Below are 20441 nucleotides of genomic sequence, written 5' to 3'. Positions count from 1 at the left end.
TTCTCTGTCTTAGTCAGAATAACGGTATGCACCAAAAGAACAACCTTGTGCAAGTTAAATACACTAATAGAGAAAACACATAACACACTTTGGGGATGCATTTAAATTCTACAAAAACCTATATATAGTGGCTTTGAAACCTAAAACGCTGTGTACAGTAGGCTAGTTGTAGGGGGAAATTAAGAAACTAGAGCATAAATGTATTGATTAAAGTTAATTTAGCAGAGATATCTTGCTATAATTTAGAATCCCCCCCAAAAAGGTTCTGTTGGTCTAAGGCCATGTGATTTATGGCTCAAGAATATTGTTTTGAAAATATATAAATGAAACGGTCTAGCTTGTCTAGCTTGCCTACGGCTGGTGAACGAGACAGTTTTAAATGCTTGTCCCTGATCGCCATCTTGTGGTAGATATGCAGCAGGCCTCCTTTCAACAAATGAAATACACCCCTTGATTTGGAAGAATATGGTTTATAAACTGTAATGAGGTTTTACAATAACAACCCAAGAAAGAAAGAATAGCAGGTCCTTTTACTTAATTGTTTATGTTTTTGTTACCATAGGATTGCTTACTTATAAACAAATAAATGTTTTGTCATACCCGTCAGCATTCAGGGCTCGAACCACCAAGTTTATACATTACATTATAAACTGGGTGGTTCGAGCCCTGAATGCAGATTGGCTGACAGCCGTGGTATATCAGACCTTGTACTAAGGGTATGACTAAACATGTATTTTTACTGCTCTAATTACGTTGATAACGAGTTTATAATGGCAATAAGTCACCTCTGGGGTTTGTGGTATATGGCCAATATACCATGGCTAAGGGCTGTATCAAGGCACTCTGGGTTGCATCGTGCTTAAAGAACAGCCCTTAGCCGTGGTATATTGGCCATATACCCCCCTCATGCCTTATTGCTGAAATGAAACAGGGCTACCAATATTATTTCGAACGTTCTCGTGGCGTACATGGTGTTATCGCGGTATTTCAATGCTATATACTCGCGAGATATTATGAAGGGGGCGTATGCTCACAATGTACAGTCTATCTAATGACTTAGCAAGCCTTTTTGCCATGTATAACTTACACAGTCTGGTCTAAAATAACTCATGATAAAAACCGAGTCCACAGAATGTCAGATGAAGAGATTCCTTCAACTTCCAGAGAGCCTGTAACCGAAGAAGAAGAGGTGAGTATTTAAAAGCAGACATCTTCTTTTCCAGAAATATGAGATACACTGTACTGTTAGGTTGCTAGAAGTTTGCAGTTTTGTTCAATTGGGGGGGAACATGGCGGGAAGGAGGCTTGCACATCTGCATAGCTCTCTTACAGATGTTAGCTAGCTACCAGGTCAGACGCTGGGCTGGCCAGCAAACATAACAATGGGTTTCGTCGTGCAATTCATAGACATTTAGCCAATATTCCCGTAGACTTCTATAAATGCTGCCAATTTGTAACCAGTGTGACAAGCTTCGTAGTCCCAGACCGAGCCTCTGACTGTACAGTAGTAGCTTGTTGTGTGTCTCACTCAGCCCAGGCAGCACAACACACGCAGCACGAGCAGCCTCAAGCAAATCAGCTGTCAATTTCAACACTGGCTGTTGTGCTTTGGGGACTGTCGAGTTGGCTATAGCTAGCTAAAGTAGCTATGTAATATGTTTTATGAAGAGTAGCCTAACATTAAAGGTGAAGCTAAATGCTTGAACTTCAGAAGGCGTAACTTTTTGCACATTTTATAATACATTTTGAGCACACAATATGTGAACGTGCACAAAATTGATTGCACAAGCGTCACATGAAGCCAACTTGCAACCAAAGCCATAATCATTCAATATGTAGAATAATGTTGCATTAATTCAGAGGAAATTATATACAATACACAACAAATTCCCTTAATAAGGCTCACTGAAATAGCCAAATTAAATTGTTTTAAATTGCACATTACATTGATTGAATGTTACCAAATCATAAATATGTACAGTACGTTGAGAATGTAATAAAGTAGTCTACTGTGTTTCAGCTGAAGCCACCTCTGAAGGCTGTGCCCAAGGCGGAGGGAGAGTTGGATCCAGAGTATGAGGAGAAAAGGGTGAGACGAATTGCTTTCTCACAAACATTCTCTATAGATATCTAAGTACGATTCATTTGAGATTTTAAGATGCATTTGCAAGACATATTACTCTAGGGATTATCACGTCACACAGAGTAGTGACATCTTGGTTGAATTCTGTGCCAGATATTTGATATGTTTATTTTTCATCATTTATTTTCCTCCAACTTTTGCAATGGGCTCCCCACTGTGGTAAATGTTTGGAATTGCAGTGTATAGAGAAAGTGAATGGCAAAATGACAGTTTAGCATAACATTGATCTCATATCCTTACTAGTAAAACATAACCTGTTGGTTTAACTTTTTATTTTCTCCCTGTCTTTTAATCATAGAAAACAGATAGAGCGAACCGGTTTGAGTTTCTGCTCAAGCAAACAGAACTCTTTGCCCACTTCATCCAGCCTGCGTCTCAGAAGTCTCCTACTTCACCCCTGAAAGTGCAACCTGGACGACCTCGCGTTAAACAGGATGAGAAACAAAATCTCCTCTCTGTTGGAGAGTATGTGACTGCTGACTTGTTTTAAGAGTACTGACATTATTTGTATGTTTTTGAATCGACAGGTCTGTTATTTTAAATAAACAAGCTATTTTGGGCAATAAACCATGAATAATAAACAATACAATCTGTTTACCATTGTACCAATACCAGATATCATTATTTTTACAAACTATTTGTCTGCCACCTGTGTTTTTACAGTAACCGCCACCGACGCACGGAACAAGAAGAAGATGAGGAGTTGTTATCTGAGAGCAGGAAGGCAGCTAATGTCTTGGTTCGCTTTGAAGAGTCCCCATCCTGTATGATGTTTTCATATAGCTTTAAATGCTAATTTTAATGCTCTCTGTGTAAATGAACAGTAGCAGGTGTAACTCAGTGTTGTATTCTATCAGGTGTATACCTTTAATCGTAATTAGCTCCCATTTGAGAATAGCTGACGATGGATACGAATATCATTTCCTTTTTTTTCATTAACTTTTTACCGCAGTGGGCTAAATCAAGGTCTTACAGAGTGATTCTTGGTAGTCTTAAACAAATCTTCTGTGATACAAAAATATACACCTCACACACATGGAAGGTTATGGGTACCATGTCAGATATAGAGTTGAAATGTATTCCATTTTGAATTTGCATCCCAATATTACACTCTATATACATCACAGAAGACTGAAATATAACAAAACTGTTTGACATAGAAACACCAGATCTTCATTGTATTTTTAGAGGGCGCTTTTGGTCATTGACTGCAGGAAAGGGCTACTGACATAACCTATTTTATTTTCCAGATGTGAAAAATGGAGAGCTGAGAGATTATCAAGTCAGAGGTCTCAACTGGATGATCTCCCTTTATGAAAATGGCATTAATGGAATTCTGGCTGACGAAATGGTAACGACTGTACCGTAAACATGTAATTAACAATAGTTTATGTTTAAGTGCCAGAGCCTTATATTGAGATAAATATGTATATTATATCTATATCCAAATGTAAGTGCCACTAGTTGTGAGTCAAGCTGTGTATGACAGGTTGTTTATTTAAGCAATAAGGCCTGAGGAGGTGTGATATTTGGCCAATATACTACGACTAAGGGAGATGCAACGCTGAGTGCTGGATACTGCCCTTAGCTGTGGTATATTGACCATATATCACAAACCCCTGAGGTGCCTTATTGCTATTTTAAACTGGTTACCAACGTAATTAGAAGAGTAAAAATAAATGTTTTGTCATACCTGTGATATATGGTCTGATATACCTCAGCTGTCAGCCAATCAGCATTCAGGGCTCGAACCACCCACTTTTTAATTAAGCAATAACGCACGATGGGGTGTGGTATATGGCCAATATACCATGGCTAAGGGCTGTTCTTAAGCACAACCCTTAGCCGTGGTATATTGGCCATATACCACAAATCCCTGAGGTGCCTTCTTGCTATTATAAACTGGTTACCAACGTATTTAGAGCAGTAAAAATAAATGTTTTGTCATACCCGTGGTATACGATCTGATATAACACGGCTGTCAGCCAATCAGCATTCAGGGCTCGAACGACCTACTTTATAATTGTGTGTTGACAACAGGGCTTGGGGAAGACCCTCCAAACCATTGCGTTGCTGGGATACCTGAAGCACTACAGGAACATTCCAGGCCCCCACATGGTTCTGGTTCCCAAATCAACGCTACACAACTGGATGAATGAGTTCAAACGCTGGGTACCAACCCTGAAGGCTGTCTGTCTTATTGGGGACAAGGATGCAAGAGTATGTCCTGTTTTTTCTCTTGATTGACACTGATTGAAAATGTGCCCTCTTATAAAGCATTATCAAGTGGGTAGCTAACCAAGACCACAGATGACTCCTTTGACAAACGTTCTCCTTATTGGCCAGGCGGCGTTCATCCGCGATGTCATGATGCCAGGGGAATGGGATGTTTGTGTCACATCCTATGAGATGGTCATCAGAGAAAAATCGGTCTTCAAGAAGTTCAACTGGAGATACCTTGTCATCGACGAAGCTCACAGGATAAAAAATGAGAAGTCCAAGGTATGAACTCGAATTAAAATTATTGTGGTCTGAACCAAGCTTTTCTTTCTACTTTTCAATTATTTAAACCCTGGCAAATATATATTTTTTGAATGATATTTATGTAATCTTAACATCTATCCGGTGTTGTCAGCTCTCAGAGATTGTCCGTGAGTTCAAAACCACCAACCGTCTCCTCCTGACTGGAACACCTCTGCAGAACAATCTCCATGAGCTGTGGTCACTCCTCAACTTCCTGCTACCTGATGTCTTCAACTCTGCCAATGTGAGTGTTACCTCTGTCTGTTCTCTCCATTTATTTCTCTAGTAGTGATATTCCTCTCCTTTAGATGAATGTGACTGGAATACTAAATGGAGGAAGAAAATAAAATCATATCGCTCCAGGCAAAATGAACTGCATTATTTTGTTGTTTTGTATCAAAGGACCCTCCAGCAGTAACTTAATGTTTTTTGTTGTTCTATTTTATACCACCTAGTTTCAATGAGCATCAGTCAATCACGGAAGTCCTCAGCCCCACCTGACATGCTTCTTGTCTTTCCATGATGTGTCAGAGAGGGAAAGGTAGCCCCGAGCACAGGCCTCCCCCTCAGGCACTGCTCTGTTCTGTTGTCAGTTCCTCCAAGTTTGTCTGGGATCCCTCACCCCCACAAGCTGTAGCTTATCATATGTATCCTGTCCTTTCTCTAACACATTCCCCTCTGCAAATGAAGCCAAAGCAGAATCATCTTTACTCTCTTTTTTCCCGCAAAATGATTTTTTGCACTTTCATGGAAAATCTTTACTCATTGAAAACAAAAGGAAAATGTTCCTTATATTCTCAGGACTTTGATTCTTGGTTTGACACCAACAACTGTCTGGGGGACCAGAAGCTGGTGGAGCGTCTGCATGCGGTAAGCTGTGTTTCACATTTCCATTACTCTCAGAGATTACTGCAGAATTCTCCTTATCTATTATTCTCTTGCGTTAATAGATGGATATTTTTTTTTATTTAGTTAGAAAAGCATTTGCCTTGTTAATGTGCTGTTTGTTATAGAGCCCGACCGATTATATCGGTTCACTGATATTATCATCCGATATTGGCCTTTTAAACGCTAGATCGCTATCAGCTGATAATTCCACTGATAACCGATATTCAATAAATAGGATGAAAAAAGGGAATGTCATGCTGATCTGAACACTTCTCATGATGTCATTATTGTCACAATGTAAGACATCAAAATTTGAAGCATATTTCTTGGCCAATTGCTCTTTTGGATGGCAATTTATGAGAAATCAGTGTGGGGAAATGACATTTTTCTGCTGTAAAACAGTATATCGGCAGATAAATCGGTATCGGTAAGTTTTAACCCCCCAAAAAATTGAATCGGTATTGGACCCAAATAAACATATACAGTGGGGAGAACAAGTATTTGATACACTGCCGATTTTGCCGATTTTCCTACTTACAAAGCATGTAGAGGTCTGTAATTTTTATCATAGGTACACTTCAACTGTGAGAGACGGAATCTAAAACAAAAATCCCAAAAATCCCATTGTATGATTTTTAAGTAATTAATTAGCATTTTATTGCATGACATAAGTATTTGATACATCAGAAAAGCAGAACTTAATATTTGGTACAGAATCCTTTGTTTGCAATTACAGAGATCATACGTTTCCTGTAGTTCTTGACCAGGTTTGCACACACTGCAGCAGGGATTTTGGCCCACTCCTCCATACAGACCTTCTCCAGATCCTTCAGGTTTCGGGGCTGTCGCTGGGCAATACGGACTTTCAGCTCCCTCCAAAGATTTTCTATTGGGTTCAGGTCTGGAGACTGGCTAGGCCACTCCAGGACCTTGAGATACTTCTTACGGAGCCACTCCTTAGTTGCCCTGACTGTGTGTTTCGGGTCGTTGTCATGCTGGAAGACCCAGCCACGACCCATCATCAATGCTCTTACTGAGGGAAGGAGGTTGTTGGCTAAGATCTCGCAATACATGGCCCCATCCATCCTCCCCTCAATACGGTGCAGTCGTCCTGTCCCCTTTGCAGAAAAGCATCCCCAAAGAATGATGTTTCCACCTCCATGCTTCACGGTTGGGATGGTGTTCTTGGGGTTGTACTCATCCTTCTTCTTCCTCCAAACACGGCGAGTGGAGTTTAGACCAAAAAGCTCTATTTTTGAATCATCAGACCACATGACCTTCTCCCATTCCTCCTCTGGATCATCCAGATGGTCATTGGCAAACTTCAGACGGGCCTGGACATGCGCCTGCTTGAGCAGGGGGACCTTGTGTGCGCTGCAGGATTTTAATCCATGACGGCGTAGTGTGTTACTAATGGTTTTCTTTGAGACTGTGGTCCCAGCTCTCTTCAGGTCATTGACCAGGTCCTGCCGTGTAGTTCTGGGCTGATCCCTCACCTTCCTCATGATCATTGATGCCCCACGAGGTGAGATCTTGCATTGAGCCCCAGACCGAGGGTGATTGACCATCATCTTGAACTTCTTCTATTTTCTTCTATTTTCTAATAATTGCGCCAACAGTTGTTGCCTTCTCACCAAGCTGCTTGCCTATTGTCCTGTAGCCCATCCCAGCCTTGTGCAGGTCTACAATTTTATCCCTGATGTCCTTACACAGCTCTCTGGTCTTGGCCATTGTGGAGAGGTTGGAGTCTGTTTGATTGAGTGTGTGGACAGGTGTCTTTTATACAGGTAACGAGTTCAAACAGGTGCAGTTAATACAGGTAATGAGTGGAGAACAGGAGGGCTTCTTAAAGAAAAACTAACAGGTCTGTGAGAGCCGGAATTCTTACTGGTTGGTAGGTGATCAAATACTTATGTCATGCAATAAAATGCAAATGAATTACTTAAAAATCATACAATGTGATTTTCTGGATTTTTGTTTTAGATTCCGTCTCTCACAGTTGAAGTGTACCTATGATAAAAATGACAGACCTCTACATGCTTTGTAAGTAGGAAAACCTGCAAAATCGGCAGTGTATCAAATACTTGTTCTCCCCACTGTATGTCAGGCTCTAGTAGGTGCTTAGGCCTTTCCTTCTTGTGTAATAGGCTGTTTGTTCAGGTGCTGAAATTTTTTCCTTCTTGTGTATAACGTGCTGTTTGTTCAGGTGCTGAGGCCTTTCCTTCTGCGTCGGATAAAAGCTGAAGTGGAGAAAAACCTGCCTCCCAAAAAAGAGGTGAAGATTTACCTCGGACTGAGTAAGATGCAGCGAGAATGGTATGTTTTTGGTTCAAATACTTTGTTCTTCCCAGTGTTGCCCATAGCTTGTGTTGGTTCAACATTTCTACTAATTAAATTCTTTCCAAAATAATTTCTAATTAAAACATGTTTTGTTGTTCTATTTTTGTTAGGTACACACGAATTCTGATGAAAGACATTGACATCCTCAATTCTTCTGGAAAAACGGACAAGATGCGTCTGTTGAATATCTTGATGCAACTGCGGAAGTGCTGCAACCACCCATACCTGTTTGACGGGGCCGAGCCCGGGCCCCCCTACACTACCGACAGTCACTTGGTCACCAACAGTGGCAAGATGGTGGCCCTGGATAAACTGCTGCCCAAAGTCCAGGAACAAGGTGATATACCCATCATTCAATGATTTTACTGTAGTTTATCCCATTGAAAAAGAAGGGGGTTTAAACAAAGAATACGTTCTTCATGTATATTTGATGTGTTTATCTCAAAGAGCTTTGATCTGCGTTTGTCACTACATTTGCAGTTGTAACAGACTATGCAATAGGTTGTCTATGCAATATCTGATATATGGAAGTACATAATGGTCTTTAAAAGGCAAGGACAACCTCAGAGGACGCAGGCTCAAAAAATTGCATACTGTTGAAGGATATCAGGATTCACATGTAGAATTTATCATTTTCTTGCGAAGTTTTCTTGATGAGAAAAGTTCATTTGACTCTCAAATCAGCCATGCTCATTTAGAATGACATGAATCAAACCTTTCTGCCATGCAAGAAACCCTATGAATAATTTTCTCTCTTTGGAGATTGCATTTGAGCTATGTGACCTGATAGTGTATGTATGCTGTTTTGCTCTCTAATGGAATGACTATGTTTTGTCTCATTGGTTGCCAGGGTCTAGAGTCCTCATCTTCAGCCAGATGACCAGGGTCCTTGACATCCTTGAGGACTACTGCATGTGGAGAGGTTATGAGTACTGCCGTCTAGATGGAAACACTCCACACGAAGCCAGACAGGTACGAAGCATGACTTCAGCTGATGAGGCCTCATTGACCACAACACAGGCACCCATGGAAACCATAAGGAGCTATAGTGGAACAGTTCAATCAAATCAACCATGGACTTTAGTTTAAGCCACTACTTTGTCTACCGTGCTCGTACTGACCCTGCTTGTAAAATGTAAAAATGTTTGCTCTAATGTGTAAAGTGTCTTTGCTTCAACTACATAAAAACAACTGATATTTTAGACATTGTCTGCCTAATGTTTTATGGCACAGGTGTCAAACTCATTCCACGGAGGGCCGAGTGTCTGCGGGTTTTTGCTCCTCCCTTGTACTTGATTGATTAAATAAGGTCTCTAATTAGTAAGGAACTCCCCTCACCTGGTTGTCTAGGTCTTAATTATGTTGAAAAAATGAAACCTGCAGACACTAGGCCCACCGTGGAATGAGTTTGACACCCCTGCTTTATGGCCGTGTTTCTAGGACGCCATAGAGGCCTACAATGCTGAAAACAGCAGCAAGTTCATTTTCATGTTGAGCACCAGAGCTGGAGGTCTGGGCATTAACCTGGCAACTGCAGACGTCGTCATCCTGTATGACTCTGACTGGAACCCTCAAGTGGACCTGCAAGCAATGGTGAGAAACATTTAATTTGTGGCTTCCTTGGAAACGTACATCTATATATTAAGTGTTTGGAAAAGTAAGTATTAGTCATTTAGTGTGAAATTCTATGTCATGCATACAAAAATACTAGTAATGTTAATTTATAACACTGGCTTGTATTTCAAAGAAATAAACACCTCATCAACTGAGGCAATCAGTGTGTTTGTTTTTTCCTCTCTAGGACAGGGCTCATAGGATTGGTCAGAAGAAACCAGTGCGTGTGTTCCGCCTCATCACTGATAATACAGTCGAAGAGAGGATTGTAGAAAGAGCTGAGATGAAGTTGAGGCTAGACTCCATAGTTATACAACAAGGTATTCAGCATGTTTTTGATTCCAACTTCATGGTTTGTCATTACATGTTAAGCAATGGTCTTTGGGACAGGTAAGACAGACAGACCTTGGTTAGGCTTGGGACAAAATGATACCAAATGCATGCATGTATGCAGATCACACAAGGTTGGTGGCACCTTAACTGGGGAGGACAGGCTTGTGGTAATGCCTGGAGCGGAATGAGTGAAATGGTATCAAATACATCAAACACATGGTTTCCATTTGCTCCATTCCAGCCATTATTATGAATCGTTCTCCCCTCAGTAGCCTCCTGTGATACAGATACTACTATCAGTTTACAGAAGGATCTAGACCCTGATACATGAATGTAAGAGGCTGCTGCAGGGTACATGCAGTCCCACACCCCAACTACTTCTCACATCTTTCAACTTTCCAGGGAGGCTGATGGAGCAGTCCAACAAGCTGGGGAAAGATGAGATGCTGCAGATGATCAGGCATGGGGCCACTCATGTCTTCGCCTCCAAAGACAATGAGCTCACAGACGAAGACATCAACACTATCTTAGAGAGGGGGGCAAAGAAGGTGAGTGAGGGAACAGCACATAGTGTTTGGTTGACAGACTGGCTGTTTGGTTCTCTGTGCTGACATGTCCTTTTGACCTGTCCTAGACGGCTGAGATGAACGAGCGCATGGAGTCTCTGGGAGAGAGCTCCCTCAGAAACTTCACGGTGGACACAGGAGGAGCAGAGACCAGCCTCTACAACTTTGAAGGGGAGGACTACAGAGAGAAGCAAAAGGTATCACATTACTACATGCTTTGTCATGACTCATGACCTGTTAATAGCATCAAAGAGACGCTTGAGATGATACTGTACTTAGATTAGCTTGTTCCCTTGTGTCTCAGGTTTAATTTCATCTCAGTTATTGAACTTTGTGAATACTGTGTGTTAGAGGTAGAGATGACGTACAGAGTATGCTATTCATAGATGCTTATGACATAAACTTTATGAAACCACCATAACCATGAAATGAGGTGTGCATCATATACCGTATACTGACTTGATTCCCCTTGTGAGTCATGGCCTGGCCTTGTTTTGTAGCTGAGTATGATGGAATGGATCGAACCTCCTAAAAGAGAGAGGAAAGCCAACTATGCGGTGGATGCCTACTTCAGAGAAGCCCTGCGTGTCAGTGAACCTCGAGCCCCCAAGGTAACGCCCACTCACAGATTAAGCACACAGAAACTTCAAGGGCTGCCGCCTTGCTTTGTACCCCTGCTTATAAACAACATGCTTATTCAAGGGCTGCCCCCTTGTTCATGGGTGAGTTGCTAGTCAGTAGTCAATCCTTCGTCTTGTTTCCCCATTCTTCCAAATAATGATGGCCAGTCAGGTCAGAAAGATGTCCATGGAAGTGGCGTAAATGTTAATCTTGCTCAGCAGAACATGATTAATAATGATGAATGTATTTCAGGCCCCACGTCCCCCCAAACAGCCCAACATCCAGGACTTCCAGTTCTTTCCTCCTCGCCTGTTTGAGCTGCTGGAGATGGAGATCCTTTATTACAGGAAGACTATAGGCTACAAGGTAAGAGAGCTGTAGTTAAGTTCATTGTCTGATAGATAAAGAAAGTGTGCCCATGTTGTCTTACGTACAGTAGCTTTAAGCTTGGCTGTTTATGGTAATGTATTTTTGTTTCCACGTCTTGCTGGTTCTATTTTACTGAAACAATTTACAAAGTTCAATATTTAAAAACAACATTTTGAAATCTGTTGGTTTGGGCTTTCACAGAGCCAACATGTTACTCATGGGAGTGGTGGATAGAGTCCATAGAAGTGTGTCTCAACTCTGACATTTGTGAGCAGCATCCCAAGTACTTTGCTGTGCTGAGGCACTCACTGCCAGGGCAGGCTGCTGAACTGAGACAGATTGGAGCTTGTGCTCCTCCATGGTGCCAGAACCACAGAACACACACACACATTCCCCCTATGCCACCTGATCCCAGGGTACATCTGTTCAGTTAGTCTGGTTCCCCAACAGGCCTGTCTATCGCTTCACCCAGGCTTAGCAGTCTCTTGCCTCGTAGCGAGAGATGGATCCGTTCAGTGTTATGTCTCATTGGCGCTGTGTGTCTGTTCTCTCCCCTGTGCCGCTGCAGGTCCCCAGGAGCCCTGACATTCCCAATGCTGCCCAGGTGCAGAAGGAGGAGCAGAGGAAGATCGACGAGGCGGGGCCCCTCAGTCCCGAGGAGACTGAGGAGAAGGAGAAACTACTCACACAGGTACTGCAGGGCGCTAGGCGAGACACAACTTTCTAGATTCCTGCATGAATTATTTTAGTAAGTAAGATCCCTATTTGTTTGTCACAAAAAGTGCCATGTTATTGGACATTCTAAAGCTTGTATCTAAGCAAGTGCTGTGTTTGTGGTGATTGTTGTTTCACAGGGGTTCACAAGTTGGAACAAGCGAGATTTCAATCAGTTCATTAAAGCCAATGAGAAATACGGCCGTGATGACATCGACAACATTGCTCGGGAAGTCGAGGGGAAAAACCCTGAGGAAGTCATTGAATATTCTGGTAAGATACCGGTCCTCATCAGAATCATCCTCATATTTATTCCATTATAATTGTGTTTCCTATAGACACATTCTTGTATCTATTTTAAATAACCATGGTTATTACAGCTTATAACTTTTTTATGCGCCACACTAGTCCTTTCATACAGGTTCTTGTTTTATTTTCAAGCCATTTTCTGGGAGCGATGCAATGAACTCCAGGATATTGAAAAAATCATGGCTCAGATCGAGCGTGGCGAGGCCCGTATCCAGAGGAGGATCAGCATTAAGAAGGCGCTGGATGCAAAGGTCAACTACTGTACTTTTTACTTCTATTGGGCACAAAATCATCTGAAACCAACCAAAACAACCAGCCAATGCATCCACAATTTGTAGAGTCACAAGCTTGATGTAGTCATTGCGTACTATGAATATGGGAACAAATACTAAACTTTTAATACACATGTAAGTGAATTTGTCCCAATACTTTTACTCCCCTAAAATGGGGGGACTATGTACAAAAAGTGCTGTAATTTGGATGGAAATACCCTCAAATTAAAGCTGACAGTCTGCACTTTAACCTCCATAGTCATTGTTTGATTTGAAATCCAAACTTTTGAAGTATAGAGCCCAAAAATGCTTCACTGTCCCAATAGTTACGGAGGGCACTGTATTTTCCATGGTAGATACTCTGGAAATTACACATTTAAATTTGCTACTATGAACCTTTATTTGAGTATGCTCCAAGATTACTTACTATTTTCAAATTGACTAAATGGAAATGTTGTTTTGATCGTTTCAGATTGCGAGATACAAGGCCCCATTCCACCAGTTGAGGATTCAGTATGGCACCAATAAAGGGAAGAACTACACGGAGGAGGAGGACAGGTTCCTGATCTGTATGCTCCACAAGATGGGCTTTGACAAGGAGAATGTTTATGAAGAACTCCGACAGTGTGTCCGGAATGCTCCCCAGTTCAGATTCGACTGGTTCATCAAGTCCCGAACTGCCATGGTACAATATGTCTTGAACCGTTTGACTATCTATGTTACAGAAGTCTTGGGTGAGCAAACATGGGGACACTTACAGTATTTGAGATGACCCCTTGGGCTGCCTCTGGGATAGTTCATGAACCCAGTTACAGTGTCTTAAGCCCTGTTTATACATAGTGCTAACGTGCACATTTAGTCCTGATCATCATTATACCAGCTTTTAAAATAATTTGACATGTAGCACCATTGACTTATGGCATCTGTAATTTTTTTTAAATTTATATTATTTCAAATAGTATGTCAAATCATTTGCATACATGGAGGAACCAGCTAATCTGGTCACAATGCGGATACAGTGGACGGATAAGAGACACATTTTAGTACAATGTGTCGACGCGACAAACCTTGATCAGATAGTGATTGGATCATATTGATCAGATCAGGAAACGTACATGTTAGTGCAAGGTGTAAATGAGGCTTTGGTGTACTACTCCTTCGCTTTCTCTGGACCCATCATAAAAACTTGTTTTATTACTTTTATTATAGACTTTGCAGTGAGTTCAGAGACAATCTTTTTTGCTTTCCTCTCACATTATCTATAGTAGGTATGGCTGAATATAGAATTGTATTTGTTTCAATGTGGCCCTCCTTTACAAGTTGAGATGGATGGGAATTCATGGGAGGAAAGACTATTGTTCAGGTTCACGCATAGATAGACACTTCCTTGCAAACAATAATGAGTCGTTAGGACGTCCCCAGAACATCACGAAATGGTCAGCGGAAGTCATCAGGACGTTGTGTCATGGTCTCCTGCAGGTTTTTGTCTAGTTCCTGGTTTTTCCCGGGGACGTTGCCTGATTGTTGCAAAGAAACACCCCCCCCCCCCCCCCCTCAAAAATGTATATAAATAATTACACCACTTGTTACTGTTGCCAAGCCTATCAAGACCCTGATTTGTGAACCACTGATACAGTCTCAGCGCTTTGTCTTTTAGCAATGCTAGGGACACCCACACATAAACAGTGCTTTTAACATAGTGTTTTCAACTTACATATTTGACATGCATGATTACGTTATGTATATTCATACAATTATTATTATTTAACATGTCCTCACCTGGGCTTTGAACTGACAACCTCTTGGTTCACAGCATTCTACTCTTCCTGCTACGCCATGTCTGTATCAATGACTGGTTTCACCTGTAGGCTTTTTCCTACACTTCGACTTCAAAGTAAATCTCAGCTCTGTTAAAAATACACTGAAGAAAAACGATTATATTTATCATAGGGATTCAGGAGTAACATAAAAACTGAATAATATGCCCCACCAACATCAGACTACTGTATACTGAAAACCCCAACTCAAATCACTGAAATAAATCAGTGAAATCAATGAGAGAATAGTCAGATTAACTGATAAGTCTCCTGCTAAATGCAGAGATTTATTATAGGTAATGAATGTGTAGAGCACTTCTGAAATTCTACAGACTTTGCGGCGCAGCAGAAAGATCAGCATACCCCAAATCCAGAGTTTGAGAGTGTCATATTGAAAAGTTACTAGTGATCATGTCAAATGTAATCATATTCTTGTTGATTGAAGATTTTTTTACACTATTTTAGCTGAACAGTGTCCCTCTTACCTTAAAACCCCCATACCATCATCACGTAACGATGACACAACATCCCAAGAATGTCCTAAAAATGTTCTCGGGGACATCCCCGGGACAAACCAGAACTAGGCAAAACCTCCAGGGAACCGTGACACAATGTCCCAAGAACGTTCAGGTGACCTTTAGGAGACCATAACACAACGTCCCAAGAACATCTTAAAAATATCCCTGGGTCAAACCGGGAACTATAGAATGGTCCCCCAGAGCATGGTCCCTTGGGACCATCACGTAATGTTCTTAGAATGTGCTCGGAACGTCAGTGGGATAACGTCATGCCGAAACCCTTAAGGGACCTAATGTGAACATCGCCAAATGTCCTCAGGGCGTCCCCTGTTTGCTGGGTTACCTCTCTGGGGTTATTGGGAACATCGCCAAATGTCCTCAGGACGTCCCCTGTTTGCTGGGTTACCTCTCTGGGGTTATTTGTCATTACTTTGTGTTTTGACAAAGTGGTATGTTACATGAACTGTTTTGGTTATTAAAATGTCAATATTATGAACAAAAGCTGTAATAACCACACGAGGAGAATAATGAATAAATCTAAAAAAATTGTTTGCTTCAAACAGACTGGCTAATCGAGAGGAACATCAGCCATCCATTGTACTATCGTTTTGTTTTCTCTACAAACAGTTTCCTCTTCTTCCCCCAGGAACTTCAGCGACGCTGTAACACTCTCATCTCCCTCATCGAAAAAGAAAATATGGAGATTGAGGAAAAGGAACGTGCTGAAAAGAAGAAAAGGACCACAAAAAGCCAGATGGTAATTGATCTTACCGTTTCAAAACAATCATATACAGATTTTAAGGTACAAAATGGGTTTAACCAAAAACACACAACCAGTGGTTTTGTTTTTGGGGTAAACATTTTGTGGGAAGAAAATGGCGTATTGGCTAACCATCTTGAGGATTCCAAACCATGTTACCATAAAAAATGTGTCAATACTCATGTGTTAGAATATTAATATTTCAGTGATTACATACATTGTAACATTTACAAGTAGACATGTCATTGATTTGATTCTAATGTCATTTGTATTCTAAGGCTCACAAAAGGAAGGCAGATGCGTCATCAGAAGCCACAGGACGTAAAGAGAAGAAAGCCAGAGCCTGAAGACGTCATTGAACTAATGTAGCTCCCATCAGGCCCAATCCTAACTTGAAAGATAAGTCATTCGATAATTTGATTTATGCACACAGATCTCAAATTAGGATTTGGCCCATCATGAACAAACAGCATTAATCACCCACACAAAAAAAATACAATCACAACATTCAATAGCTGTAGTAATTTCTGTGGAAGTGAGTGGTTTCTCATTTTTAAGACATTTTGTATTGCTGTTTTTGCAAGTGTTTGATGCACTTTTAAACTCAACGTGCTATATACGTATGTACGGATTTGTTTTGATTGTTGTCTCATGTTTTGTGTAATTGGTGGTGAAATAACGATGGCTGTTGTTTAAGCTATGTGTTTGACACATTGTTATTATGCTTCATTAAGTGGTTCCCCTTATGCACTTTATATAACCTATTGCTTTGCACATATCCTAAGCTCTTTTTATACTGAGTTTAATTTCATCTATCCTTTTAAGCTGTGTTGGTATTTGAACAAAAAGTGATTGTTGTATTTCGCTTTTCCTGTTGTATTTTCTTATGTGCGAGTTCACTTATTAAACAAAATCCAACCTTAATTATATAGTAGTTGACATTTTTTGCAAGTAACTATTTTGATATGTCTCTCAAAATCCTCCTACATTATATTATAATCACTAAACTAATGTAAAGGACACTGTGAACCCAACAGTAGCAGATAGTATTACAAAGGGACCATAACACGTTGGATCCCCATTTTTGTAGGCATAAAATGTGTGTAGTTCCCCTTTTAACAAGTTCTAGAGCAATAATAATCTTCACTGAGCAATGAGGTTGAATTTAAGCTGCTCATGTGTTATTGGGAGGAACTCTTCGTGCCTCCATGGCCCAATTCTTAATGAGGATGAAGTTACACTGTATGTCCACATGGGGGCATTTTAACGCTGTCCTAGAATAATAGGTGGTGTTGAAGCAGGGAACTAGTCTGAGAATAAGCTATATTCATCGTGTCATTTAAATAACCTGTTAAGAAACCCCTTATATTGCAAACCACCCTGCAGTCATGTTGATCTTCGCCTTGAACCAACTCAACTCATTTTTTTATTTGTATTATTGTTTTCAAAAAGCACACACATACCGTTAATCCAATTTAAATAGAATTGCTGCTTCAGAGAGTGTAAACTCTGAGACTGCGTTAACATGATCTGATGGAGACTGCGATATTAGCCCCTGCAATTTAACTAACAAACTTATGAACAACTGTAGGAAAACTGAATGTGAATCTCAGTAGCTTGCATAAGGTGTCTTCTGCCAGAGCTTCAAAAAGTATTTTGTGGAGCTACATATAGTCATATAATTAACACATGATGATCACTCAGGTGTGATAAATGTTAACAATGTTACTTCCTTCCTAATGTATGGATTATCTAATTATCAGTTAATAGTGATGTTCTCATTTGTCGTTTCAAAAATGTATTTATTTAAATCCTGCACTAATTAGGAGCTTTAGTTTGTGTCACTTGTTGTAGTTGTTATACACAATTTAAATTGTGACTGGTGACAACAGTAAGCCTATTTTAGCAGACTAAACTACATACGATGCATTAATGCTGAATAAGAATATTGTAGTTGTGTGTCTTATGTTTGGGTGCATTGTCAATCAATACAATATTACACTGTGGGCTACTGCATCATCTGAAAGAAAGACAACCATTGTGTGATACACTGACAATGTGTCAAATAGTCATTTCTTTGTGCTGATGCGTCTGATTCCCTTAGTTAAAGAGTGAGAGTCATTCTGTTGTCCTAGAGAATAGCCCAAGGTGAACTGTTGTCTTATAAATGCTCGGTGAGAAGAAGGAAGCCATGATGCATGACAGCCCTCATAAAACTGTCCCAAATCGTAGAGCCAGCCTATCTATAATTAAGAAATAATAAGGCCCTCTGAGATTGCCATCAGAAACAAAGGAGGAAAAACTTTAAAAGAAAGGAAAGCAAAAACAAACTCGAATTTCCTGGCTCTTTCACTGTGTTTCCCAGGTGAGACTAGGCTGATGAAACACAACTCAAGACAAGTTAGAAAGGTGATGTTTTCAAGTTGACTTAGTTCTTGTCCCTGTAGATTTGTACTCAGAGATAATTCTCAGTCACAAAGAGAATTTGTGTGTTGACAATGATATTATTGACCGTGAGTTTGTAATTGACTTCTCCAAAGATAGTATTCATCTACATTTTTCACAATAGGTGTATCAAAGTGTGAACTTTCATCTGAAATTACACATTTCATACCAATTTAGAACTATTAAAAAGAAAAATAGATTGTGTGAAATGGGCAAATTTGAATTGGAGTTGCCTTGTGGTAGTTTTGGAACGATTTACATTATGGGTGAAGAGATAACATCTTTCATTTTACCTGGACCGATTGTCAATATTCATACAAAATAGACAGATATATGTTTATTGATTGTTTGAGCCACAACACTGATGTGAAAAATCCATATGTTTGCAGAAAATGCTTAACTCAATTTTCTCCGTTTATGTATATGTTGGCCAGTCAAAATGGCATCAGCTCTGTCTGTGAGGAGAACACAATGTTGCCCCTCAGACTCTATTTGGCCAACTAAACACCCTGTGAACATGATAATAGCTTCTGTTCTCGCTGTTGGGCCCAGTAATAGAGGGGCCGAAAATGACTTGGCCTGTCTCCAAGTAATTTTCCATCACCTGATGGCTGCCAGTCAGGTTATGAGAGATGACACCCTTTACAGCGCTAACTGCTGTCTGGTGAGAGAGCAATGTTCTACATATGGCAAGATTACTTTATTCTGTTTTACAACCCAATTAGCAATGCTAATGATAGGTGTTTCATGAATTGTCTTCCAGTGTTTTCTGCAGAAACTTTTCAGGACTAAAGTGACCTACTTGGACCAAATCACCTCACCAATCACTAAATGAACAACAGGATGGAAATCATTACCATTCCCACCCAGTTTTGATAAATATTGTTTATATTTGTATTTATACACCTCATTAGGTTGCTCTAAGAAGAGCTTTATGCTGTCCACACAATCGGTATGACCTCCCAGTCTAATATCACTTCAGCATATCGCTTTGATGCATGATAGATGCCAAAGCCCTGGGTAGTGGTTGACAGATTTACAGATTTACATTCACACATGACCCTATCACAATGCCCCAAAGCGACAGGCTGTTTATTCCTTGTAGGGACACTATCTACACTATCCAAGGTGCTAGTTGTGGAAAGAACAGTAGGATGTATGGGATGTGCAGTGCTAACAAGGGTTGAACAATTCTGGGAATGTTCAATATATTGCCTTGTTTTCCAGAAATCCTGGTTATAGGATTACGGATTTCCTGCTTATTCCCTCCTGATTAAAACCGGAATTTCGAGAAAAAAAACATGGAATTTATTAAAAGTTCCCGAAATTTTGCAACCCTAAATTCTGACTTGATTTCCAAGTTGTTAAATATGTTTTTTTAACAGTATGTTGTTTCTATGTATATCACTTTGCCTATCATATAATTCATATAGTTGCATAACAGACGACATCAACATGACAGCCAGACATCTGAGCGACATACAGTACAATGAAATAGAGAGTCTCTTTGAAGCCTGTAATTAATTCAGTTTACCATTCCTCCTACTCTTTTAACACTTGACATCCAGTCCTAATATCCCGTGGCCTTCTCTGCTGCTGGCTTGTCTCCCAGTGCCTTGCCACTATGCCTTAGTATAACTGTTAGTTCTGCTGTCAGAACTGCCTGCTGCTGCCTTTCTATTGTATTGTTTAGCCAATGCCAAGTACTTTTTCATCATCTCCATCTGCTTTCCCACCCACCCATGCGCCGTTCTTCCATACCCTCCTGCATCTTGTGATTCACTTCTTCCCCGAATTGAAATACCACATACATCCCGTGGTACAGCCATACTATCTTTTATCTAGCACAGCAAGTCTAACAGTACACCTGTTGACCAGCTCCCAAAATACTTCAATAAGCCCTCCCCCTGTTCTCCTGTGTGCAGGCACATCTGGCCACCGCTGCTGATTGGAAATTGATCTGGCTTTATGAGAGCTGTCAATGTTTCACCTCTCGTACACTGTTAAAAAGTCAGACATGCTCTGTTGGACCTCCATTTTTTAGATGGGCACAGGGACATGGCGAACAACTGGGTCACCTGTCACTTTATTTAAAAGAGAGAGCCCTGCATCCAATCTCACAGCAGATGTGTTCTGATCTGAGGAAAGGACTACTGTATTAAAGAGCAGCAGCGGAGCTCTGATTTTCTCCAACACCTGTAGAGGTGCT

At 40.6% G+C, this 20441-nt stretch overlaps 1 protein-coding gene across 1 annotated transcript; it reads left to right on the top strand.

The window, feature by feature from the left end:
- Positions 1-976: 976 nt before the first annotated feature.
- LOC139534702 (SWI/SNF-related matrix-associated actin-dependent regulator of chromatin subfamily A member 5) lies at positions 977-16711 on the top strand. Its single transcript, XM_071334088.1, has 24 exons — positions 977-1189; positions 2021-2089; positions 2442-2608; positions 2807-2907; positions 3394-3494; positions 4184-4363; positions 4490-4645; positions 4779-4910; positions 5468-5536; positions 7761-7870; positions 8005-8231; positions 8745-8866; positions 9335-9487; positions 9696-9828; positions 10244-10389; positions 10476-10604; positions 10908-11018; positions 11281-11394; positions 11966-12088; positions 12252-12384; positions 12553-12671; positions 13165-13377; positions 15674-15784; positions 16066-16711. The coding sequence occupies exons 1-24, from the start codon at positions 1133-1135 to the stop codon at positions 16132-16134; spliced, it is 3045 nt and encodes a 1014-aa protein (XP_071190189.1). The 5' UTR covers positions 977-1132; the 3' UTR covers positions 16135-16711.
- The last annotated feature ends 3730 nt before the right edge of the window (positions 16712-20441 follow it).

Source organism: Salvelinus alpinus, chromosome 1, assembly GCF_045679555.1.
Source record: "Salvelinus alpinus chromosome 1, SLU_Salpinus.1, whole genome shotgun sequence".
Classification (NCBI taxonomy): Eukaryota; Metazoa; Chordata; class Actinopteri; order Salmoniformes; family Salmonidae; genus Salvelinus; species Salvelinus alpinus.
The sequence above is the reverse complement of the archived record's forward strand: the minus strand, read 5'-3'. Positions and strand labels throughout refer to the sequence as shown.

Bases quoted from the DNA above. Each gene is read 5' to 3' on its own strand.
- LOC139534702 (XM_071334088.1), top strand. From the start codon at position 1,133: ATGTCAGATGAAGAGATTCCTTCAACTTCCAGAGAGCCTGTAACCGAA. The intron at 2,090-2,441 runs GTGAGACGAATT...TTTTAATCATAG, and splicing joins CAGAGTATGAGGAGAAAAGG to AAAACAGATAGAGCGAACCG. The intron at 4,911-5,467 runs GTGAGTGTTACC...TTATATTCTCAG, and splicing joins ATGTCTTCAACTCTGCCAAT to GACTTTGATTCTTGGTTTGA.